The 25,120-nt window shown below is 41.8% G+C and overlaps 4 protein-coding genes across 4 annotated transcripts; 1 reads left to right on the top strand and 3 right to left on the bottom strand.

Moving 5' to 3' along the window:
* Positions 1–7,275: 7,275 nt before the first annotated feature.
* LOC121797104 (alpha-1,3-arabinosyltransferase XAT3-like) lies at positions 7,276–7,932 on the bottom strand. The gene has a single exon (XM_042195868.1). It carries the CDS (start codon positions 7,930–7,932, stop codon positions 7,276–7,278), a length of 657 nt encoding a protein of 218 aa, XP_042051802.1.
* A 2,897-nt stretch (positions 7,933–10,829) lies between these two features.
* On the bottom strand, positions 10,830–12,737 carry LOC121796960. Its single transcript, XM_042195731.1, has 5 exons — positions 12,305–12,737; positions 12,161–12,204; positions 11,412–12,044; positions 11,067–11,255; positions 10,830–10,865 (listed from the first exon to the last, which is right to left on the bottom strand). Exons 1-5 carry the CDS (start codon positions 12,735–12,737, stop codon positions 10,830–10,832), a joined length of 1,335 nt encoding a protein of 444 aa, XP_042051665.1.
* Positions 12,738–16,578: 3,841 nt separating this feature from the next.
* Positions 16,579–19,829, bottom strand: LOC121796049 (3-hydroxyacyl-[acyl-carrier-protein] dehydratase FabZ-like). The gene is made up of 4 exons (XM_042194765.1): positions 19,483–19,829; positions 19,332–19,392; positions 19,084–19,228; positions 16,579–17,048 (listed from the first exon to the last, which is right to left on the bottom strand). The coding sequence occupies exons 1-4, from the start codon at positions 19,670–19,672 to the stop codon at positions 16,797–16,799; spliced, it is 648 nt and encodes a 215-aa protein (XP_042050699.1). The 5' UTR covers positions 19,673–19,829; the 3' UTR covers positions 16,579–16,796.
* A 2,228-nt stretch (positions 19,830–22,057) lies between these two features.
* Positions 22,058–24,886, top strand: LOC121796045. Its single transcript, XM_042194750.1, has 4 exons — positions 22,058–22,326; positions 22,433–22,553; positions 24,223–24,397; positions 24,491–24,886. Exons 1-4 carry the CDS (start codon positions 22,132–22,134, stop codon positions 24,708–24,710), a joined length of 711 nt encoding a protein of 236 aa, XP_042050684.1. The 5' UTR covers positions 22,058–22,131; the 3' UTR covers positions 24,711–24,886.
* The last annotated feature ends 234 nt before the right edge of the window (positions 24,887–25,120 follow it).

Below are 25,120 nucleotides of genomic sequence, written 5' to 3'. Positions count from 1 at the left end.
TAAGCCGACTAATCCTGCTCAATCGGGTTGGCGGATTAAGGCCGAAAGTCTCTCAGCGGGTAGTGGGGTTTGAATCCGTGACCTCAAGGTCATCACAGCTCCGCGCTGCCTTGCTTGGGCATCATACTGAACTTGGATCATGTTGGGCTAGGTCAACTCGACTCGACCCAATAGAACACTAACTAAAAAGTCATCTTTGCATTTTGTAAACACATGAACACCAACTGAAAGGTGTTAATCTTTAATGCTGTGCAACAAATTGAGATCGAGTCTTAGTAAAATGGATGTAATTTCAGAAAAAAGTTGAAATGCATGACCACTCAACTCGATCTATTGTGAGTCTGTGACGACTGATGAATGAACTTTGCCAAATTAATGTCCTCGGTTTGCAATATATTTTGAATCTGATTAAGTTTCATATGCATATTCGAATTCATAGCATAAATTTAAAAACATTATAATTTCCATAATTAAGTAGTCGTGTTATAATTATGAAAAAATCGAAATAAATAATATTCAAGACAATTCGTAACCTTATTTGGAACTATAATGTCCATGGCAACAATAATATTAAGTACTATAAAAACATGTTTACAAGAAAAAAACTAGTACTCCTATATTTCGTCTGTTAAATAAAATAATGGAGGAGTCTTTTATTACAATATCGGAATAAAATGTATAGTACTATAGCTAGGCGTGGAATTAATGAATTAAGTAGCAAGGAGGTCCAAGGCTTTTAACAGGGTATCTCGAAATCGGGCTAAATCAAGATTGACATCTTGATTATCCATATACACATTTTTACAAACTTGAAATCCTCTCTTATGACAAAATTGGACAGGGTTTGTGAATATTAGACTATGGTCGGGATGTTTTCCAAACAAGGAGCTCTCATTCAGTCTAACTTTATACTCCAAATACTTCAACTTCATCTCCTCCGGCGGCCTCCCATAGCATGTCCTCGCGAAATTGTGCAACCCCACCGGCGTAATTTGGATCACAACTGCCAACAAATTTAAAAACTTAACCATTTCATAGTCACATAATTAATATCAATCAAGTCAACTTACTATTAGCCAAATGATAAGGACAACTCGAGAATGCAAGACGAGGAACCACCCGCAGATGAGGAAGTGCCAGCAACAGCCAAGAAGGCCCGGGAAGCAGAGGCAACAGAAGAAGAACGAGAGGAATGCAGAGGCAAGATCGTTGAGGCCGAGGGATCGAATCAAACCACCGCAGAAGCTGGCAAATTACATCACCAAGTAGCGACGTAATTAAATAGGAGCTACTATGTTTTTCTTTCTTATTTTCGTTTCTTTTCTTTTCATATTTATTTAGTTATGGATTATTAATTATTTTATTGTAATTGCGTCGGGCGTTCTATAAGCCCCGTTCGGGTTTTCTTCTTTGGTTCTTTCCCGAACGTATAGGTTGAGTCGAACCAACCCTAGGGTCTTAGTATAAATAGGGCCATTCCTTCGTTATTTGAATCATCAATATATCATAATATTCTGGCCCAACGTTTGTGCAACAAGAAACGCAACCCTAACTACTGGCGACGAGAATCTCTCTCGCGTGCAGCCCTTCTCACCGGAAATCGCCGCCGACCCAGACCTCCTGGGCGCCGGATAATTCCCGGGCGTGTTTCTTGCTGGTGTGTTAATCGACATTAGGAGTTTCGCTCTTAACAACTGGTGCTTTTCATTGCGTACTCACCACGGATGGATCCGATGCTGTTCTACCACCAGCCGGCCTTTTGACCAGCGGCAACGCCCAAGAAATCGTGACGAGCCAACCTCATCGCGAAGCATCTGCCGTTCGCCGCGGCAACGGCGACCCCTGACTTCCACCACGGGACGACCCACAACCAAGTGCCCTACATATCGACGATTCAGGTACCACGGATTCGCTTTCTCTAGGGTTCGAGAAAATCATGGCGCGCTTCGATAAACTGGAGTTTCGCTTGGAGGCCACTAATAAGAGGGTTGACGATTTGGAGGCTCCAATCATTCCTGATCCGGATCCACCTTACTTTTCTGACGATACGGATGTGATTCCATATCGTACTCATCGTGAGGTTATGGCTTCTGACGGGGATGTCCCCCAGTTTTTCAACCACAGCCGCCGCGCTCGTGGTGGGGACGTCCGCTGACGACGAGTGGATTTTCGCGATCACCCGCGACAGGAAGGGCGTATGGCTTCCTAGCACCAGGGGCCTGCCCTCCAGCGCGCTCGCCCGTACTCTAGGCAATGGTCGGCGTGGGATAGACCGTTGAGTCGTTTTCCTCAAGAATTGGATCGAGGTTTTAACGGCTATCGCCAATCTACATCCTGGGACCCCCCTTAAACCGCCCTACCCACGGCACGGGCAGAATGGAGACGCCGCGGGATCTGGACATGAAAGCACCCCGTTTCGACGGCTCGGATGCATCAAATTGGATTTCTAAAGGCGAATACTATTTTGACCATTTAAAGATGGCGGATGAAGATCGCCTACACTACGTGGTAATGTTGTTTCAGCCGCCGGCGGCTGAATGGATTTTTAATTACAGAGCTAACAATCCTGTCGTAACGTGACTCGAGTTTCTTGAGGATGTCTGCCATAGGTTCGACCCCCAGAGCTTCCGTAATTGCGCAGGGCCCTTATCTAAGCTAGTGCAGCCAGGCAGTGTAGCAGAGTATCATGATGCTTTTGATCTTCATCACGGGTCTCAAGGAACCCATCCAAGAAAAGGTTGAGTTACAACAGCCAGCTTCCTTGGCAGAAGCAATGGCTTTGGCATTGAGGCTCGCGTCGTCGCACGAAGAGCGCCATTCCCAGCAATTCCGGGGTAAATGGGGCTGTCGGGATTCCCGCTTTACAGCCCCTACCAGCAGCCCAGCCGCGCCCGCTCCCCCTCCAGTCAGCAAGCAGTTGCCCAGCCTAAGGAGACAGTGAAACCTGGTTTTCGACCATCCGGGTCTCGAACGCTGAAAAGGCCGAGCGCTCCCGGAAGGGATTATGCTACCATTGTCCAGAAAAATGGGTACCGGACCATGTGTGTAAACTGAAGATTTTGTGTTATATAGGTGAGGACGAGGCCACCGACGAGCTGGACGGGTCAGATGCAGGCGACGACCCGGAAACAGTGATCACGGCTGACCTCTCACATCTCCATACATTGTTGGGGACCAACAAGTCCCGCCCTTTCAACGTTATAGGCACAATCGGGATGACTACAATCAGTATACTAAACGATACATGGAGCAATCATGATTTCATTCATCCACGAGTGGCGGAACAGTTGCACTTGTCCTTGACTCCGATCCGGCCATTTAGAGTCTATGTGGCAACGGTGCGTCATTGATTTGTTCACATATAGCACGCAAGACCACGCTCTCTATTCAGGGCGTCGACTTCCTTCTGGACTTGCACATCATGGAGATTCATGGTCCGGATATTGTGCTCGGTATGGATTGGTTGGAGTCATTGGGAAAGATCTCAGCTGATTTTGTGAGGAAAACCTTGGAATTTTTGCAGAATGGAGTACCTGTGGAGCTACGCAGAGTGCAACCCTCTCCGCGCCTTATTTCCTTACAGTCTTTAGCAATGCTAGCTGCCCATTCCACGGCCAACGAGTTCTATGAGATAGTGAGGATAGAGCCTGGTGTGCAAGACTCAGGCACAGCCAGCGTCGAAGATTTTCCACAGGATACACCGCCGGCGGTCCAGGCGGTGTTGGACAGATTTCGCACTGTATTTGAGGTACCGACAGGAATGCCACCGCTGCGCGAGTATGATCATCGGATACATCTACTTCCTAATTCTAAACCAATCAATGTGCGGCCCTATAGATATCCATATTTTCAAAAAAATGAGATCGAAAGACAGGTGCGGGACATGCTCGTGCAAGGGATTATTCAACGGAGCCAGTCATTTCTCCTCCCAGGTCTTGTTAATTAGAAAGAAAGATGGGTCATTCCAGTTTTGCATCGACTACATGGCATTGAACATGGCTAGGTGCCGGACCATTTTCCAATCCCGACAGCAGATGAACTCTTCGACGAGCTGGGATGCGTGAAATTTTTCACCAAATTAGATTTGTGGTCCGGGTACCATCAGATTCGCATGCACGATGCGGACGTGTTTAAAACGGCTTTCAGGACACACGACGGCCATTTTGAGTTCTTAGTGATGCCGTTCAGCCTTACCAATGCCCCGTCAACGTTTCAAGCGGCCATGAACGGGATTTTTCAGCCATTATTGAGGAAGTGTGTAATCGTATTCTTCGACGATATCCTCGTATACAGCCCCACATTGGATGACCACTGCTCTCACTTGGAACAGGTGCTCGAGTTATTACAGTCCCATAAATTCCTCATCAAGCTCTCCAAATGTTCGTTCTGCAGAACGACTGTTGAGTATTTGGGCCATTTGGTTTCGGATGGCAGCCTGAAAGCCGACCCTGCTAAGATCGAGGCAATGACGTCGTGGCCAACGCCTAAGACCGTGAAGCAACTACTCGGGTTTTTGGGCTTAACAGGGTATTACCGACGCTTCATTGCTAATTACGCCATGATCGCAGCACCCCTAACTGATTTGTTAAAAAAATGAGGCCTTCTTCTGGTCCGAAGCGGGGGACGCCACATTCGTAGCCCTCAAAGAGGCCATGACTACAGCACCGGTTTTGAGTTTACCGGATTTTGGGAAGCAATTTTGCATCGAGACGGACGCTTCGGATGTGGGAATTGGGGCGGTGTTGATCCAAGATAAACATCCCATCGCCTATTTTAGTAAGAAGTTAGGTCCGCGTCGCAGAGTCGCCTTGACGTATCTTAAGGAGCTTTACGCCTTAGTGGAAGCAATGCAGAAATGGCGGCAATATCTCCTCGGCCGAGAGTTTATCATACGTAGTGACCAGAAGAGTTTAAAGGATCTCCTTCAACAGGTTGTGCAAACCCCGGATCAACATCTTTACATCCGTAAATTAATATGGTATAAATTCTGTATCGAGTATAAGAAAGTGAGCACCAACAAGGCGGCTGATGCCCTTTCGCGACGTGAGGAAGGCGTGGACCACCCTCTTGATCTGGGCCCGACCGATTCCAACCCGGAGCCAGAACAGGTGCCGCAGACAGACGCGGCGTTTTTCGTTGCAGTAGCCCAGCCCATTCCCGAGCTGTTACAGCGGCTGCGGGACGAGACCGCGGACCTGCCAGATTTGTGGGCGTTGGTCGCCCAGATCGCGGAGGGAACAGCTCCAGCACATACGGGCTGGTATATTTCAATCGCCGGATCCTTCTCAGCCCCGAGTCGAAGCTAAAGCGTTTGCTGTTAACTGAGCATCACTGCACGCCGATTGCAGGACACCCTGGGCATGATCGAACCTTTCGTCTTTTATCAGCCGGATTTTATTGGCCCCGGATGCGCAAGGATGTCAAAAAGTTCGTCGAATCCTGTGCAGTATGTCAATCCACTAAGTACTTGACACAAAAGCCCGCGGGTTTGTTACAACCCCTACCCGTCCCGTCGCAAGTTTGGGAGGACGTTTCTATGGACTTCATTACGGGTCTTTCCCCGTCTAAAGGCTACACCACGATTATGGTGGTGGTTGATCGCCTTTCCAAGTATGCGCACTTTGCCCCGTTAGCTGCCATGTTCGACGCCTTACGGGTCGCCTATCTCTTCATCAATATGGTGGTCCGCCATCATGGATTCCCAAAGACCTTAGTCTCGGACAGGGACTCGGTATTCTTGAACGCTACTTGGGAGGAAATGCTGCGTTTGAGCAGCACTAAGCTGCATTTTTCTACAGCTTATCACCCGCAATCGGATGGCCAGACACTGCCTCGAACAGTACCTTCAGGCATTTACTGCGGATCGTCCGTCCAAGTGGGGCAATTTCCTTCCGTGGGCTGAACTCGCCCTCAACTGTTTCCACCACGCGGCGTTGGGCACTTCGCAATTCCGAGCATTATATGGGCGGGACCCTCCGCTGCTGGTAGCGTCCCCACCGTCGGCTGCCACGCCCCCTAAGGTGGCAGATTTGATACAACAAAGGGGCAAGTTGCTTAAGGAATTGCGTGCGAATCTTGTCTGTGCTCAACAATGGATGTGCGAAGTGGCGAATAAGCATAGGAGGCACGTGGAATTTGAGGTTGGGGACTTGGTGTCGCTGAAACTACAGCCTTACCGCCAACACTACAGCCTTACCGCCAACACTCTGTGGCCAAGCCGCTTTCGGCTAAGTTAGCCAGGCGTTTCTACGGCCCTTATGAAGTATTGCAGTGCGTGGGACCAGTGGCATACCGTCTGCGTCTGCCGAAAGGGAGTAGAATTCACGACGTATTTCACGTCAGTTTACTTCGTGAATTCGTGGCGGGTGATGAGGAATCGATTCCGCGCAGGGAGTTGCCGACAACATTCGTGGGGAGCAGACCAGTGCCGACCCCTGTGGCATTGGTGGATTCACAGGTGTTGTGGCACGAAGGCAAGCTGACGCAGCATGTGCTGGTGCGATGGTCTGACGAGACAGACTCGTCGTCGTGGGAGCCAATCGATGTGATCAAACGGCGTTTCCCGAATCTACCCCTTGAGGTCAGGAGGCTGCTAACCAGGGGGAGTTGATAAGGACAACTCGAGAATGCAAGACGAGGAACCACCCGCAAATGAGGAAGTGCCGGCGACAGCCAAGAAGGCCGGGAAGCAGAGGTAACAGAAGAAGAACGAGAGGAATGCGGAGGCAAGATCGTTGAGGCCGAGGGATCGAATCAAACCATCGCAGAAGCTGGCAAATTACGTCGCCAAGTAGCGACGTAATTAAATAGGAGCTACTCTGTTTTTCTTTCTTATTTTCATTTCTTTTCTTTTCATATTTATTTAGTTATGGATTATTAATTATTTTATTGTAATTGCGTTGGGCGTTCTATAAGCCCCGTTCGGGTTTTCTTCGCTGGTTCTTTCCCGAACGTATAGGTTAAGTCGAACCAACCCTAGGGTCTTAGTATAAATAGGGCCATTCCTTCGTTATTTGAATCATCAATATATCATAATATTATGGCCCAACGTTTGTGCAACAAGAAACGCAACCCTAACTACTGACGACGAGAATCTCTCTCGCGTGCAGCCCTTCTCACCGGAAATCACCGCCGACCCAGACCTCCTTGGCACCGGATAATTCCCGGGCGTGTTTCTTGCTGGTGTGTTAATCGAAGTTAGGAGTTTCACTCTTAACACCAAACTTTTACTTTAGTTTCTTTAAATTTAAATTCATTTACCCATAAAAAAAAGACTTACCGGCATTTTTCGGTAGAAAAAAGCATGTTTGTGAGAGCAGCGCCGTGGACTCCAACCATGACGTCGAACGTGTTGATGATTTTGGCAGCGGACTCGAGATGATGATCCATCTTATGTACGACAGAGTCGAATCCCAGCTCGACCACCTCAACCTCATTGGTCAACCTACGGGATCTTGTTCGAGGAATCACGAGCATCCGAGGCCGATGATGGTAGCCCACTGAGTCCCTCTCCAAGGAGTAGACGCTGCGTAGAAGCTTGGTGAAGTTTCGGGTCGAAAAGGTCGAAAACGGGGAGGGATCAATGGACAGATCGTGCTCGTGAGCGATGAGCCCGACGATCATGTTTGGGAAGCACATGGTTTGATTCTCTCTATTGATGTCGACCACCTCGTATCTGGATACAATTTCTAGGGTTTTCCTGTGCTGGGAGGTGAGGCGAGAGTCGTGGTTGGTGACGAGAAAGACGACGTCGCGGTTGAAGCGGAGAGAGGTGGCGAAGAGCGGGATCAGAACGTCACTGAACCGGTGGAAGTGGTTTCCCGCGTGCCCGCCGGTGGAGAAGAGGATGGCTGGGGAGTCTAGGGTTTGGGTGCAATCCGAGAGTTTTTCAGGCGGTGCCGCCTTGATTTGGAAGGCGGAGATGGTGTTCATGGCATCGGCGTCGAATTTTCAGGGATGGGGTTTGATTGTGTGGGGAATGTTAATGGGATAATGATGGTTCGTTGAATGTAGAAATGGTAAACACAAACTCCATACCAACACAACCGAGAAGAATACCAAACAATACAGAAACTATACAAAACTCAACTTGAAAGAGAAGAGAATTTTTATTGATATTAAGTTGAATGTTGATCTTCACAAACATCACGTAGATCTGTATTTATACTAGAGGCTAATGAGCTAGAAACAAAAAATCTTAGCTCAAGCTCAAGCACGTAACTAACTAGAGTTAACTAACTAATGCCAACTGTATAACTAATTCTAACAAACTTCCTAACTGCCACCAACGGCTCTTATTTAACGGTAGTCATCTTCCTCACTTCTTGAGCTGCCATTTCCTTCTTGAGCCAGCATTCACAACTTCAATACCCCCCTTCAAGATGGACAATATAAACTATGAAAGTTCATCTTGCCAAGGATGTTTTCAAACGTCGAAACTCCCAATGGCTTAGTTAGAATGTCTGCCAACTGTAATTCACTCCATATAGGCATAGGCTTGCTCACTCCTTCCAAGTATCTTTCTCTTACAGTGTGACAATCGATTTCAATATGCTTCGTGCGTTCATGAAACACCGGGTTGCAACTGATGTGTACCGAGGCTTGATTATCACAAAAAAGTGGGACTGTCTTTTCAACTTTGATGCCGAAGTCTTCTAGCAAAGCTCTTGCCCACACTACTTCACAAGTAGCATGATCCATAGCCCTGTATTCGGCCTCTGCCGATGACCTGGATATAGTGTGCTGCTTCTTCGCTTTCCAAGAGACCAATGATGAACCAAGAAACAAACAGTAACCCGTCATAGATCTTCTTGTGTCTAGACATGCAGCCCAATCTGCATCCGAGAAAATACTAAGTGTAGGGCTATTGTGAGCTGAGTAAAACAAACCATGCCCCAGAGTTTTCTTTAAGTATTTAAGTATTTTCTCAGTTGCTTCCCAATGCTCATCACACGGTTTAGAAACATATTGGCTAAGTTTGTGAACTGCAAAAGTTATGTCTGGTCTGGTTATGTAAAGATAAAGCAGTCTTCCAATTTGTCTTCTATATTTGGATGGCTCTTTCATGGGCTTCCCCGTATCTTGCTTCAAATGATTTGTTGGATCCATAGGAACCTGAGAAGGTTTGCATCCCAGTAAACCAGCATCTCTTATCAAATCCATGGCATACTTCCTTTGAGAAATCAGAATCCCTTCTTTGTTCCTTGGTATCTCAAGACCAAGGAAGTATTTTGGCACTCCCAAGTCTTTGAATTTAAAGAACTGAGACAGAAAGTCCTTGAATAATTCTATCATGTCTGGTCTGTTGGTAGCAATCATCATATCATCAACATACACAATAACTCCAAAGAACACTGAGCCATCTTTCTTGAAGAAGAAAGAGTGATCCGAGGCTGATTGTTGAAGTCCAAACTTGGCCAAAACCTCAGAAAGTTTGAGATACCACTGTCTTGAGGCTTGTTTGAGGCAATATAGAGATTTCTTTAGTTTGCAAACGAGTTTTGGGCTAGTGGGGCTGCCCTCCTCAACAATAAGCACAGGTGGAAGATTCATGTAGATCTCTTCCTCCAAATCTCCATAGAGAAATGCATTGTTGATGTCTAAGTGTGACAAATACCAGCCATTGATAGCTGCTAAAGCAAGGAGAAACTTCACAGTTGTTAGCTTAGCAACGGGAGAGAAGGTATCAAGGAAGTCCACTCCCTCAAGCTGTGTAAACCCCTTGGCAACCAGTCGAGCTTTGAACCTCTCTACTGAAGCATCAGCTCGAAATTTGACTTTGTACACCCATTTACAATCAATAGGAATCTTGCCAGGAGGTAATGGCATGATTATCCATGTATTTGTCTTCTCCAAGGCAGTTAATTCCTCTTGCATGGCTTGCTGCCAGTCAGGTGAAGAGGAAGCTCCAAGTAAGACTTTGGTTCAAACACAGCAGTCATGAGGACCACATATTTGAGATGCTGGGGAGAGAGTTTGGATAAGGAGAAATATGAAGAGATGGGATATGGAGTGGAAGAAGAAACAGTGTTACAGACAAAATCAGTTAAGTGTGATGGAGCTTTGGTAATTCTACCAGTTCTGGTAGTGTGAGTATTTGTGCTGAGAGAGTCAGAAGGTATTGATGGTGCGGCTGAATTATTTCGTGGAGGGAAATTATTTAGTGAAGGGGAATTATTTACTGAGGCACGAGAGTGAGATGGAGAGGCTGAATTATTTTGTGCGGCAGAATCATTTGAGGAGGCAGAATGGAAAGAAGATGGATTCAAATGAGAGAAAGGGAAGGTGTCTTCATGGAAGACAACATTTCTTGTGATAAGCTATTGCATAGAGTCAAGATTTAAGACTCTATAGCCTTTATATCCTGAGGGATAACCTAGGAAAACACATCTAGATGCCCTCGGAGAGAATTTGTTTCTATCTCTATGAAGAGTAGAGGCAAAACACAAGCAACCAAACACTTTCATGTGAGAGTAAGAAGGTGATTTGTTGAAAAGAATGTGGAAATGAGTGGCATTGTTTGGTAGCACTGAAGAGGGAATTCGATTGATGATATAAGAGGCAGCAAGGATACAATCACCCAGAAAGTGATAGGTAAGTGAGATTGGAAGAGGAGGCTTCTAGCCACATTAAGAAGGTGCTGCTGTTTTCTTTCCACTCTAGCATTTTGTTGCGGAGTTTCTACACAAGAGAGGTGAGTTTAAGTACCAAAGGATGTGTATAGAGAGGATAGGTTGAACTCAGGTCCATTATCAGATCGTATGACTTTGATCTTTTTAGAAAACTGAGTAGAAATGGAGTGGAAAAATTGTGTAAGTATGGTTTTAACATCAGACTTGTGTTGCATAAGGAAAGTCCACACAAACCTAGATTTATCATCAACAATTGTCAAAAAAATAGGCATATCCTTGTGTGGTGCAAGGGGAAAAAGGACCCCAAATATCGCAATGTATTAGATCAAAAGTTTCAGCAACAACAGAGTCAGATTTATGAAAAGGCGGATGAGTTTGTTTAGCTAAGGGGCAGATTTCACATGTAGAATGAGTAGATTTGGAAAAAAAGAGTACATCACTCCTGGATTTGAGTTTATTGAATGACAAATGGCCTAGCCTCTTGTGCCATAAATCAATAGCAACAACAGAATTAATGCAAGGACTAGAATCTGAGGAATCTGTGGTGTTGGCAGTGGAAACATCAAGGGCATAGAGATTACCGAGCTTGCTACCCCTCCCAATCACAGTCCCCAGAGAAGCTCCCTGAATGAGAATGGAATCATGAGTGAAAGAAACAGAGCAAGGAATTGAGGATGTAAGAGAACTGATAGAAATAAGGTTGAAAGAAAAAGATAGAACACAGAGGACAGATTGAAGAGTAATGGTATGAGTTAATTGTATGGTTCCCATATGAGTAACCTCTGCCTTAGCACCATTTGGTAAATTTACAAAGGCATCAGATACTGGAGATGAGGCATTAAAAAATGTGATATCACAGCAAACGTGGTGAGTAGCACCAGTATCAAGCAACCATAATGAAGATGATAAAGGTGAAGTTGCAACAAGAGGTGAGAAGAGTGTAGTACCAGTGAAAGGAGTGGACTGAGATGGATTGTATGTAGAGCCAGGTTGAGTAGTGAGCTGAGGTGTAGGAGATGGTGATGGAGATGAAGGAGGAGCGGCAGCAAGCTGACTTTGCAAGAGAGAAATTAACTGTTGAAGTTGATCAGAGGAAGACAAATTGGATAGTTGAGGTGATGAATTCACAGCAAGCTTTTCACCACTCTCTGTGACAGAATCTTCAACATAATTCACCATTTTGGAGTTGGAGAAGTCTTTGTTGTAAGGCTTACCTCTCCCACTGCCATAACCTTGAGGAAAACCATGGAGTGAAAAACACCTATCAACGGTATGATTAGTACGACCACAGTGAGAGCACATCAACCTTCCTCGACCAAAATTGGATGAAGCTGCATTCACATTGAAAGGTTGTTCACTAGAAGAGACTGGAGATGGAACAATCTGATTACCATCGATAGCTCTTTGCCTCTCCTATTGAATAACCAGGGAGAATGTCTTAGACAAAGAAGGTAGAGGCACCATAGATAAGATAGTAGATCGGATTTGAGAGTAAGAGGCATTCAAACCGATCAGAAACTGGATAGTACATTCTTCTTCTTGGTGAGTATGCCATCGTAAGGCGCCATTGCATCTGCAATTGCCGCATGTACACCAAGCAATCGGTTGGGAATGCTTGTACTCGTCCCAAACAATTCGAAGATTGGTCAAATATGTGCTTACATCAAAATGACCTTGCACAAGAGCCATAAGTTGTTGCTTGAGCTGGTATGATCTAGCTGAATCACTTTGAGAAAACCGATCATGAAGATCTGACCAAATGTCATGAGCATTATCCAAATACATAACACTCGAGCAGATTTGTGGAGAAACCGAATTACGCATCCATGAAACCACCATACTATTGCACCGGATCCAAGCGGAGGAGAGTAGATCATCATCGGTTGGTCGCAGCAAGGATCCATCGATAAATTGCAGTTTATTCTTAGCAATCAATGCAGTAACAACAGATCTGCTCCAATTAATAGAATTGGAACCGATCAGAACTTGAGAGACGAGCTGGAGGCTCGGATTATCACTAGGATGTAGATAATAGGAACTAGTGTGATCATCGACAGGGACAATTGCATCTGCACCACGATTGCCACGGTTGCCGCGGTTGTTCATGGTGAGAGGAGGATAAGAAAAAGAGAATCAAAGTGAAGGATGTAGCGGAAACGAGAGATTTACTTCTGATACCATGTAGAAATGGTGAACACAAACTTCATACCAACACAACCGAGACGAATACCAAACAATACAGAAACTATACAAAACTCAACTTGAAAGAGAAGAGAATTTTTATTGATATTCAATTGAATGTTGATCTTCACAAACATCACGTAGATCTGTATTTATACTAGAGGCTAATGAGCTAGAAACAAAAAATCTTAGCTCAAGCTCAAGCACGTAACTAACTAGAGTTAACTAATTAATGCCAGCTGTATAACTAATTCTAACAAACTTCCTAACTGCCACCAACGGCTCTTATTCAACGGTAGTCATCTTCCTCACTTCTTGAGCTGCCATTTCCTTCTTGAGCCAGCATTCACAACTTCAATATTGAAGCTATGAAGATGGTGGTTGTGCTGCTCTCTATCCGTACATCGCCTTTAAATTCGTACGCATCGGATCGTGAGTTGGAGAGGTTACCCTCGCCCCCATAATCTAATTCTAAGGCATTATCATCATAAAATTAGTTATACAAACAACACATGCAAGTAGTATAGATGATTTATTGAGCAACTTACTAATTTGAAGTCGACGATGAAAACATGACTTGGAAACGGCGGTAAAGTTGAGTGCCAAGACTAGCATACATATAATTGTTGTAAATGCCAATTTTATCTTCTGTTGCTGACACCGGTAGCTTCTTACTTTCATCTTTTCAGACCCCATTATTATCCTACTGCAACCCTTGGAGACACTAACCTGTATGTCATTAAGCATAAGGATGCAGTTGTTGTGAAAAAGGCTAAGAGATTATTATATCAATAATGAATGTGTTAATTTCCTTCTTCTTGTGTGTATGTGTAATAATTTTACTATATTACATGGCATATGATATATTTTGATTTAATGAAGTTGATACTATTTTTTATTAATTAATGTGCCAACCTAGGAAATTGATTGATTAGTTAAAATATAATAGGAGAAACAACGCAAGAAAGGTAATTTTGCTAATGCTAGAATTTGATGTTGATAACATTACCATTTTATATGATTGCAACCAGCCGTTATTGATTTATTGGTGATATTTATGTTGATACATGACACGATTTATTTTCATTAACTAGAATATTAATTCTTTCTCCATCTATTAAATTTTGTACAAGAATTACAATAAAGTATTAGGGGGATTTGAGTTAAAGGTTCTTAAAATTATAATTTTACTTCTTCTTGACATTTATGTGAAGGACGAGGAATTGATTTATGAGACTCTCAGTGCTTGTTTGTTTTGATGGTTTATAATTTGATGGATGCATTATTTAATGAATACTCCATAAAATAGAATATGATTGCTTTGAAGTATTAAAAAATAAAATATCCAAGAAAATTATACCCAGTATAATAAGATATGTAATGCGCACTTATATTTATAATTCAAAATTTCAAATCAAATTGTCAAGGAGTATCGAGTTGTCCATCATTTTAACGTGAAAATATATAATCCATCATTTTAACGTGAAAATATAGTATATAAATATTCAATTAGTTAGATTTTTTAGTTTTATGTGTATTTTATTATTCCTCTTTTTGGATGTTTTCTTATGGAAAATATGTATAAATTAGTTCACCCTATTTTCTCCTTTTTTCACTTGTAATTGACATACAATTAAAATAAAATCATTATGTGGTTGGGGCCATCCATGCCTAAGAGCATCTTTAATAGAGGACGTCCCGACGGACGAGCGACCGGCGAGCGGCTCGTCCGTCGCGGACGTCCACTATTGGAACTGGCGAGCGGGTGAAGAACGAGCGCGACAGACGAGAGGTTGTCTGTCGTAGGAAGGCGTCGTCCGCCCGCTCGTCCGCTATTATTATCAGGCGACGGACGAGCGGATGGACAAGAGCATTTTTCGATTTTTTTTTCAAAACTCGATATATACGGCTTGTTGCATTTCATTTGCACCACTTGTATTAACGAGTTTCTCTTCCTTCTCTCTACATTTCGCATCGGTGGATCCAAAAATGGCTAGTGGTAGTGGTGGGGATGTTGACGCAAGGCGACATATTAACGAAGAGTTGCAGGCCTATATGTCCGCGGAGATAAATCGGTTGATACAAGAGCACTTGCAGCAGCAGCCGGCGGTACCTCGCCCCATCCATCATCGAGTTGTAGTACCCCGGGACCACGTCGCTTTCCACCAACGGTTGTTTGACGACTACTTCGCTGAGCAGACGCGGTTTGGGGAGAAGTTTTTCCGGCGGCGTTTTAGGATGCACCAGGATCTATTTATGAGTATCGTGAACGCTTTAGAGCGTCGATACAAGTATTTCAGGTTCAGGGAGAATGCGAGTGGTAGACCCGGTCACACGCCTATACAGAAGTGCATTGTCGCAATCAGGCAGTTGGCCTACGGAGGCGCAACCGACATGTTCGACGAGTACCTCCACATTGGCGAGACGACTGCCCGCTATTGTCTGCGGCATTTTTGTACGGGCATCAATCACATATTCGGAGAGAGGTATCTTCGGAAGCCTACCCCCCAAGACTGTCAGGATCTAATGGATATGCACGGGTCGGTGCACGGGTTTCCCGGGATGTTGGGTAGCATAGATTATATGCATTGGGAATGGAAGAACTGCCCCACCGCCTAGAAAGAGATGTACACGACCGGCTTCAAAGGCAAGAATCTCACGATGATCCTCGAAGCCGTAGCTGACTACTGGCTGTAGATTTGGTATGCGTATTTTGGGGTAGCCGAGTCGAACAACGACGTCAACGTCCTCCAGTCGTCGCCATTTTTCAACGATTAGTGCATGGGCGTTGGTCCGGCCATCAGTTTCGTCGCCCACGACAACCAGCACGATATGAGCTACTATTTGGCGGATGGGATTACCCTAAGTGGCTCGTCTTTGTGAAGACGATCAGATGCCCAACAGATCCAAAGAAGATCTACTTTGCTCAACGACAGGAGGCGACGCGCAAGGATGTGGAGCGGACATTTGGTGTGCTCCAGGCTCGATGGGTGGCAGTGAAAGGCCCAACACGGTTGTGGTATACTGACTGCATTAATTGTTGATGTCATGTACGCATGTATTATCATGCACAACATGATCGTCGAAAATGAAGGTCCAGAACTGACTGATTGGGCCAATGAAGATGCTGCCGGTCCAAGCCACAGCGTGGCCACCGCCAATGTACGAATGGGGATACCGAACGGGTCCGTGCATTTGCCGATCTTCGACAACAAGAAGCTCATATTCGACTCCATAAAGATATAATTGAAGAGTTATGGGCACGGATGAGTGCACGTTGATATTTATAATGTAATTTGTTTAAATCGTTGTTTTTTTATTGAATTGTACTATTTAAATTTTTTTTATTTAATGAAATTATTATTGCACTTTCTCCGTCCGTATTAATGTTAAATTTTTAATTCCGTATTTGTGAATTTGTTTTATTGGTTATTATTGTGCTAGGCTATTGGGATGTCCTAGTGCGAGACTATTATTGTGAAATGGGATGTCCTAGTGATGTGACAGTGCAGTGAGATATCCTAATGACGTGTAGGAGGTGTTTTTGGTATGTCCTAGTGCTAGGCTATTGAAATGTCCGTCTTACTGTGGATGCTCTAAGTGATTAACCTATGGCTTTTTATCTTTCAAATTCATTATATGTAGTAATTTGTATCTGAAAAAAATATAAAATTATAAGGCTATGCAGTAAATCTTTTTCCTCTTTTACTGGCACCACTTTTTTCCTATTTTATTAAACAAATACACAATCATGGTTGCGAATATGTTTTAATTGTAAAAAAATGAAGGCAAACCTTCCATTTTCTAGTATTCTCCAACGAACATTAGGTTTTATACAAAGATAAAATTAGATTAATCCAATCTCAACCTTATGAAAAATGGAGAAGCAGTTCCATACTTGCACGGTTGGCCATAAAATAAAATCAGAGAGAAACAATAAAAATTGCACAGAGATGAGAAAACAGCAGTTGGTGTTGTGGGAGATTAGTCACTGCCCATAGCCATCAAGAACTCACCTTCACAGACCACTTCGCCTCCTACGTACGCTTTACCTTCCATCTTTGCTATCCCAAATCGCTTCTGTAGTTTTACAAGGTTCATTCTCATGACTAACGTGTCCCCTGCAATCACCGGCTTCCGGAACCTTACCTTGTCGACTCCAGCAAAGAAGAATTTGTCGCGTGACCCTCCCACTTCTGGTTGTAGCATTACAAGCCCGCCTACCTGGGCCATTGCCTGAATCCAGCAGTGTATATACATCCATTACTTACTTCTTGTAGTACAAAATAAGCATTAATTGGAAACGAAATCAACTACAACAATGTTCTAGTTAAGATCATACATCCAAGAAAGAACCCATAATAAACAGTGTACAACAAGAACTGCATAAATCATCATTTCCCGTTATACTGGGAGAAAAAGATGTGTTTGGACAAACACTTCAAAAACTGACCCAAGAAAATGGAACTTCTTTATATAATTTTAGTTGCATGTGCTTTATTTTACCTACTTATGTCTATTTAATGTGTGTTCCTCAATCTTTCATAACTTTAGTTCTGACTTTAGTATGGAGTATGTATTTGAAGAAAAGAAAAATGTTTGATCATGACTGCAAAATCTTAATATCATTACAAAGTTATAATAGTACAAAAATTGCTAGAGTTTTACTGTTTAACTTATTTACAAAAGGTCAACTTTTTCCGTGTCAAATAACAAGGTTTGACACATATGACATATCTCAATCCTCCCACAGTCTTTTATATTCTCTGAACTCACTATACTCAAGTAAATCCATTACAATTATATAATATAATACGAAAAACCCCCAAATTCGGAATAAGTTAACTCCTATAGGACAGAACAGACACGTACAAAGTAGTCTTTCCCCTGCACTTGTTCTCACAAAAGAACAGAACATTACCCAGTACACCCTAAGAAGGTATGAGGGAAGAAAGTGTAAATTGGAGAATAAAAGTATGCGCAGCTGATGGTGCAAGTGGCAGTTATGGTCGTTAATAAGCAGGGAGAGACAAAGATCCTTGGTGTAATCTAAACTCATAAAGATTAACAGAAAATAGTAAAAACAGAGTTGGGAAGATGTATCTCTTTAAAATTGGCAAGATGATACCGAGATGTTTGCATAGAAACTACTCAGGAAGATCAAGTCTTGAGATTCGTTTCTAAGAGACAATTTTTTTAAAAACTGCCTATTGTTTAGCAATAAGAATGGTCAATTGGGAAGTCATACAGAAAATAACAGAAGAGAATCTAAGAAAAAAAGGACAGTCAATGAATATCATGTTTCATTGTTTTGTAATTTTTTCCTATATGTTCATCATTACTCAATTGCATTTTGAGTATGCAGGGACAACCCAATCATTGCATGGGAAGAAAGAACTAGGCAAAACATGATACATCATCATGTAAAAACTTGAGATTTGTAAGTTGTAACAGTATGTTGAAGAAACAAATTACTTGAGATGTATGTGCTCCATATCCGTCACAGTATGGGACCTCATAAAACCAAGCATAGATTTGTGAAATAGCCATAGCCAGGACAAAAATGTATTTCTCAATAATATATAAACATTAGGAAGGCATTGTAGAAAGTTAGAAACTTAAAGAACTTATTAACGACTCTGATAGTCAATTAAGCTAAACTTCAACCTTTCTTCTCAAAATATTAAAAACACTAAACATGTGGCTTTTAGGTTTCCATATGAGAACTTTCAAGGTTCTTAAATAGAACATAGCAAATACGATGCCATATGAGTATAAATTGTGACAGATGTATCAGTACTAGCAGCTTCGGTTGCATCAGCAAATTCATTTAACTGGTATTGGTAAAAAAAGGTACTCCACTATTATGCACATCCTCAGATCTCAAAAATTGAAATACAGTCATTCAAAATAGCATGGCTGGCTCGCTTCATTAATTCTATAAACTCTTCAGCATTAAGAGCAAATCAATAATTGATTTCCAGTCAACTACCAACCACCTACTACTATTTATCAACAAGATTCAAAATTCTGCAGATACAAAAGATACAAAAAGGGAGGCTTTAGAAAAATAGTAAAACAGAATCACTGAAACAGAAAAGACTTCAGAATTCATTTATAAACACCCTTTAATTAGTATGACTCCTATGGTTTTAAAAATCTGTTGTTAGCATCATGAACTCATAACCTTGCAGAAATTTAAAACATAGTAGTACAATAAAATGGAACAGAAACCCTAAACCCCAGCAACGAATGCAATAAAATGACACACCTCAACCATGAGCACACCAGGCATAATTGGCCTCTCAGGAAAATGGCCGGGAAAGAAATTATCATTAATCGTCACATTCTTGATGCCCACAGCAGACACCCCAGGATTGTATTCAATCACTCTATCCACAAGTAAAAACGGAAATCTACAAAAAGAAAAAAAGATTGATGAGTGAAATGTCGTAAAATAGCAACAAACATTGCAAAACAGATTGATTCTTAAAAATTGAAGTAGAAGATTTGACGAACCGGTGAGGCAGAATTTCACGAATTTGATTGATATCCATTACCGTCGGAAATGCGGGGTACTCTGCAGAGAGAGGAGAGAGGCATGAGATCCGAGTATTTACAATAAAGAAATAAGTAAATCATTGTATTGTAATGTAACGAGATTTCATACTGAGTTCAATTGGGGTATCTACAGAGGGTGGTGAATCGACGGTGGAAGTGGAGCTGACGACAGAAGTGAGGCGGATCTTCCTTGATGGCGCGGAGACAAAAGATGGGTTGAAGGGAAGAGATGTTCTTTTGTTGGAAAACGGAGAGCTGTGAAGGGAGAGCATAGATTGAGAGAAAAGTGTTGACGCCATTGCTGGAGGAGTCTACGATGGGCGGTGCGAGAAAATTGAGGAGTTGCTTTATTCTTGTGTTTCTGGCGGCGATTTTTGCAGGTTGGATTTTGGTGGAATTTGAGATAGAGAAGAAGAAGAGTGAAGTGAGTGATGAAAACAATGCAATTGCCTTCGTTATTATCGATTTTCAATAGTACTATGAATAGTCATACTACTATTTCCTTTATCGGAAATTTAAGACAATTCATATTTAAAATTAATTTTCTTAGGATGAGCATCCGCAACGCATCTCTTAACCGTCTCTTATCTCGTCTCTCCGAGATGCGACTGTTAAAAGACGCGTTGCAGCGTCCCGTCTCGTCCCTGTCTCGCTGAGACGCTCATCCCTCCGAGACGGCTGGCGCGCTCTAGCGCTAGGCGTGACGCTCACTCGTCGTCACGCTAACGTAATAAATCATTTAAAAAAAACGATTTTAATAAACATAAAAAAAATAAAAAAACGGTAATATGACCGTTTAACGGTTATTTTTTTAATTTTTTTAATTTTATTTTTCTTTTTTTATTCTATAAATACTCCTCTTTCATTATCATTACACACACAAACACACATCTATTCTTCTCAAATCATCTCTCTTTCCTCTCCAATTTTCATCTCAAATCATCTCTTTTATTCTTCTCCCAAATTTAATCCATCCATGGATCCATTTGAGCAAATCCATCTCAAATCAACTCTTTCTTCTACTTTTTTGAGTTTTAAATTATGTATTTTTTAAATTATGTTTTTTTATTTATTTTTTAGAAATTTAATTATGTATTTTTTTAGAATTTTAAGTTGTAATTTTATTTTATTTAATGAAGTGTGTTTTTATTAATTGAATTTGTTGGAAATAAAAAAATGAAAATGAATGAATAGTTAAGGGATGGGATGGTTAAGAGACGGTTAAGAGATGGAGGGTTGCAGGTGTTGTCTCTTAGTTAAGAGATGGAGTGAAAAGTACAGTGGGCCCATAAATAGTTAAGAGATGAGACGGATAAAAGACAGCGTTGCGGATGGTGATACGTATAATTATTATTGGTTAAATTGTAAAAAGGATAATGAAAATAGGCGAAGCTATGGTCTAAAACGGGTTATGTATACTAGTACTCCCTATTTGAAGAGGTTACTATTATGAAATCATGTTATAAATCCGATAATTTTGGCCTAGATTCGGAGCGACCAATTAAAAAAAACTAATTCTGCTATTATAATTTTATTTTATTTAAAAAATACTTTTAGCTTTTATTCTCTATGTTCGTGTAAATTAGATTTTTGACATGTGAATCACATTTTAATCATGTAAATTAGATATAAGTTGATCGTATCGTGTCAATCTATCTTATATTGTGTCGTTGAAACATTCATGTTTGTGTACGCGTCAGGTTTGATTTTTGAAGGTAGCAATTCGAATTCGCATTTGGATTGAGATTTGTTTACAAATAGTCTTATTGGATTGAATCATTATACGATTAATCTAATAACAACTCCAAAATAAATGAGCTTATTAAGCATGTGACATAATTTTAGATGATTATAAAACAATACAAATCTACTCAACACAAGTTATGAAATTATGCTCATTTAATTTTGTTATACTACTAAATTTTGATCATATAAAATAATATTATTAGCAAGATATTAGAAAGTTGTGATTTTATATTTTGATCCAAAAGTTATAAATTGAGTAGAAGTTAATGAAAATTTATAAAAATAGTAATCCTTTTATTTTTATTTTATTTTTTAGTTTAATTATTTAATTTATAGTAGTACGAGTATTATTTTTAGGTTACATTTGATTTGAAAAAAAACTTAATTGTAGGGCTCACAATTTTTGGCACGACACGATAACACGACACGAACCCGCACGAAATTAATGGGTATGTGTCAAAGCTTATTGGGTTCGTCTCCTTATCGTGTCGTGTTCGTGTTACACGTTAAAAATAATATTAATATATTATATTATTATTATTATTATTATTATATTTATTTTAAAATTTAAATTAGGTTGATTCTAATGGAGCACTTAGTATTAGCGTGAAAATATTTTTCATTTTTCATTCTAAAGCACTTAGTATTGTGTCGTGTCATATATGTGTTGTTATCGTGTCGTGTTAACCCGAAGTAGTTCGTGTCGTTAATGGGTTCGTGTCGTGTTCGTGACTGAGAGTAACGGATCATGTTCGTGTTCATGTTTGTGTTTGGAGTTTTCTTAACGGGTCGTGTTCGTGTTTGTTGTTATCGTGTCGTGTCGTTATCGTGTCGACACGATAACGACACAATACGCACGATTTGCCACCCCTACTTAATTTTATCCGCATTTCCTATTTACAAAATAATGAAAATTGAAGACGCTACACATATTTGACTATTTGAGTATAAATTGAAATAGAAATCGGAATATCTGTGGGCGACGGCCGTTGCAGACAGGTGCACCGTAACGATGAGCTTATCTCTGCTGCAAAGCTACTCCTCCGCCGACGAAGACGAAGAAGACCAATTGTCGGATGATGACATCTCCTCCTTCGAAGAGCCCAACCACGCCGTTCCCCGCACCGTCCGCTCTTATAAACCCTTGTTCGATTCCGATCCGCCCTCCTCTTCCTCTCTTCCCTCCGCTCTCGACGCCTTCTCCGAAGTAATTTCTTATTGCTCCACACCTTTCTTTGATTCATTTTCTCTGGTATTAGGGATTTATTCGAATTTCTCGCCCTATTTTGACTGGTGTGTAAAAATTGTCCAAGGTTGAAGGACCGCCGCAGTTCCTGAACAATAGTGTTAAAGAAGAAGCGGTGAAAGAGGATGTGCAGCGCTGGAGGCACGGCGGTAAAAGGCATCGTAAAGAAAAGAAAGGCTTGCCCTCAGGTATATATATCTATATTCTCTGTTTCTCTAGGTTTTATTTTCCCTCTTTGCATTCAATTCGCTTCATTGGTGTTGTGAGATTTATTTTCGGGAATGTGATTTTAGTTTAGTTCTGTCGCCTTAAGTTTTGATTGAAATTTTGCAAAGATGCCTATTTTCGTGTTTAGTTAATTGTGAAATAATGTTTCATTTCTGAATCATTTTAGTCTGCTTTAATCTATGCACTGCTTAATTGGCCTCTCTCTCGTTCAATCTGATGTTTCTGTATGTAGACAGATTTTCAAAAATTAGGGGTTGCAATAAAGTTAAGAGTACCATGAGATGTACTTTCCCTTTTGTCGTTTCTAGCAAGTAAAAGAGTATCAAGAATTCAAACTTAGAGTGGTGTAAAGTTATTTTCTACTGCATTTCTATTTTCTATTCATTTTTATGGAATTGGCTTGTGGAAGCTCCTTACTCTACTAGAGCCGGTTCAGGCTTTATGCCTAGGGCTGGGAATTCGGTCATCGGTTAGTCGGTTAACCGATGACCGAACCAAATCACTACGGTTCTCGGTTAACCGATAACCGACATTCTGAGAATGTCGGTTATCGGTTCGGTTTCGGTTCCAAATGCTAGGCGATGACCGAGGAACCGATCGGTTAGAACCGATTAGAACCGCCCAAAACTAATCACGCAGCCCTTCCTTTCCTTTCCTATTCTATTCTATTCTCACGGAGCAGCACAGCCTCCTCCACACCATGCAGCCGGCAGCCCTATTTTCCGGCGCTGCTTCCCTACCCACCGGCCGCTACTGCGACGCTCCGCCACGGACCCGCGCCTCCGCCTTCTCTTCACTCTGGATTTTGGCGTTTTTGGTATAATCACCAGTTCACCACCATTTTCAGCATAAATATTTTTTTACAAACATATAAAACATTAAAAGAGCAATTGGCGCAAGTGGTTGGCTGGTACTATTTCTCACCCATTGGCAAGGGACCGAATCCCAGCAGCAACGTTTTATTTTTATTTTTAATTCGGTTACATCGGTTAACCGGAACCGAACCTACCCGAATTCAGTTAGGAACCGAACCGAACCGAACCGAATCCATTTCGGTTCCGGTTCCGGTTCTTCATTTTCGGTCAATTGAGGACTCGGTTAACCGATCGGTCGGTTCAGTTCTAACCGAACCGACCGAATTCTCTGCCCTATTTATGCCAATCATAAACGTGGTAATGGTTATGAAGTTTGAAACTTTCAAATTATACTGGTGATGTTGTGCATGGTTTGATGATCTTCCAGCTGAATCAGTATGTTATTGTGCGATTGTAGTAAGTGCTTTTACTATTCCTAGCAGTTCTTCCCACCTGTTTTCAGTTCAATGTGTCTTGTGTGATTCCGTTTCTCTCCAGCACTTGCACTATCCCCTATTTGGTTTTTCGACTCTTCACCTAGTAGCACTTGTGGCATCCCTAATGAGAATTGAGTTAGATCATTAGGTTAGCACAGTTAAGTTGAACGAGTCTTAATTTCAAAGGAGATAGTAATGTCTTAGTCGTCTGACAGATGTAATACATTTTAAGAGCCATATTAAGAGGTGAACAGTATACTATTCAACATCGTTCTGGTTGCTTCATAAATCAACACTTGTAACACATCCAATCCAACAGTATTCTCTGTTATTTACAGGTGCTGTGTTGGAATCTAAGGCGCAGTTGGTCGGGATCCATGAGAGAGTGAGAAGTGATATTGGGAGCAAAACCTCTGAAGCTCCATCTGGTGATTCTGTAGTCGGTACAAAGGGTGGGAAGCGCGTTGCAACTGTTGCCAACCCTAATGCAGAAGATGCTGCTGAGCTCTTGAGGTGTGTATTCCAACCATACTTGTTGAATCTCACAATTTGATTCTTGAAACCATATATTAAGGTGTGTCTAATATCTAAACATGGTGTTCCCAGGATGTGCTTGGCATGCGGGGTTCCAAAAACCTATTCTCACACGAAGGGAATGGTCTGCCCTATGTGTGGTGATCGACCTCCTCCTGCAGAATCGGACGCTGTGAGGAAGAAGGGTTCAGCAATCAAAGATAAGGAAAAGAGCAAGAGAATGAAGGGTCAGTCGTCGCATGCTACTTGGAAAAGTGAAACGGAAATGCAACTTAGACAGCAGTTTGATTAGTAAAAAAATTGCTATTTTGTACCTTTAGATTTGAATTTCAACAACTTGGTTGTGGTGTTCAACTTCCATAGCTGATGGCTTGGAGAAATCTCATGTGTGCCATAAAATATTATCTTCATTTGTTGACTCCATTTTTCTTGATTTTTGAAGCATCCCTCTAAAATTTATTTGTAGTATTTGGTTGGACTCATATAGTTCGGTCACTATTATCATTTTCTCAGTGGTCAGACGAAATTTATAAAGATGTGAGTTCCTCGAACATAAAAGTAGTTTGATCGGCATAGATTTGTATCATATGAAATTCCATATTAGTGAACTTTATTTGTAGATTTTACCCATAAAATTTTGCAACTATTAATTGTCCAACAAGCAATTATCTAACAATACCTGTGCTTCGACGTTTCATAACT

Source organism: Salvia splendens, chromosome 1 (genome assembly GCF_004379255.2).
Source record: "Salvia splendens isolate huo1 chromosome 1, SspV2, whole genome shotgun sequence".
In the NCBI taxonomy this organism is placed as follows: Eukaryota; Viridiplantae; Streptophyta; class Magnoliopsida; order Lamiales; family Lamiaceae; genus Salvia; species Salvia splendens.
The sequence above is the reverse complement of the archived record's forward strand: the minus strand, read 5'-3'. Positions and strand labels throughout refer to the sequence as shown.

Excerpts from the sequence above, each read along its gene's own strand:
- LOC121797104 (XM_042195868.1), bottom strand. The coding sequence starts at position 7,932 with ATGAACACCATCTCCGCCTTCCAAATCAAGGCGGCACCGCCTGAAAAA.
- LOC121796960 (XM_042195731.1), bottom strand. The coding sequence starts at position 12,737 with ATGAACAACCGCGGCAACCGTGGCAATCGTGGTGCAGATGCAATTGTC. Across the intron at positions 11,256-11,411 it reads CAAATGGTGCTAAGGCAGAG|GGAGCTTCTCTGGGGACTGT; the intron begins GTTACTCATATG and ends ATTCTCATTCAG. Across the intron at positions 10,866-11,066 it reads AACTCAAATCCAGGAGTGAT|GTTTGTGTGGACTTTCCTTA; the intron begins GTACTCTTTTTT and ends TGATAAATCTAG.
- LOC121796049 (XM_042194765.1), bottom strand. The coding sequence starts at position 19,672 with ATGGCGTCAACACTTTTCTCTCAATCTATGCTCTCCCTTCACAGCTCT. Across the intron at positions 19,393-19,482 it reads AGATACCCCAATTGAACTCA|AGTACCCCGCATTTCCGACG; the intron begins GTATGAAATCTC and ends CTCTCTCTGCAG. Across the intron at positions 17,049-19,083 it reads CTGGTGTGCTCATGGTTGAG|GCAATGGCCCAGGTAGGCGG; the intron begins GTGTGTCATTTT and ends TGCTGGATTCAG.
- LOC121796045 (XM_042194750.1), top strand. The coding sequence starts at position 22,132 with ATGAGCTTATCTCTGCTGCAAAGCTACTCCTCCGCCGACGAAGACGAA. Across the intron at positions 22,327-22,432 it reads CTCTCGACGCCTTCTCCGAA|GTTGAAGGACCGCCGCAGTT; the intron begins GTAATTTCTTAT and ends AAATTGTCCAAG. Across the intron at positions 24,398-24,490 it reads GATGCTGCTGAGCTCTTGAG|GATGTGCTTGGCATGCGGGG; the intron begins GTGTGTATTCCA and ends TGGTGTTCCCAG.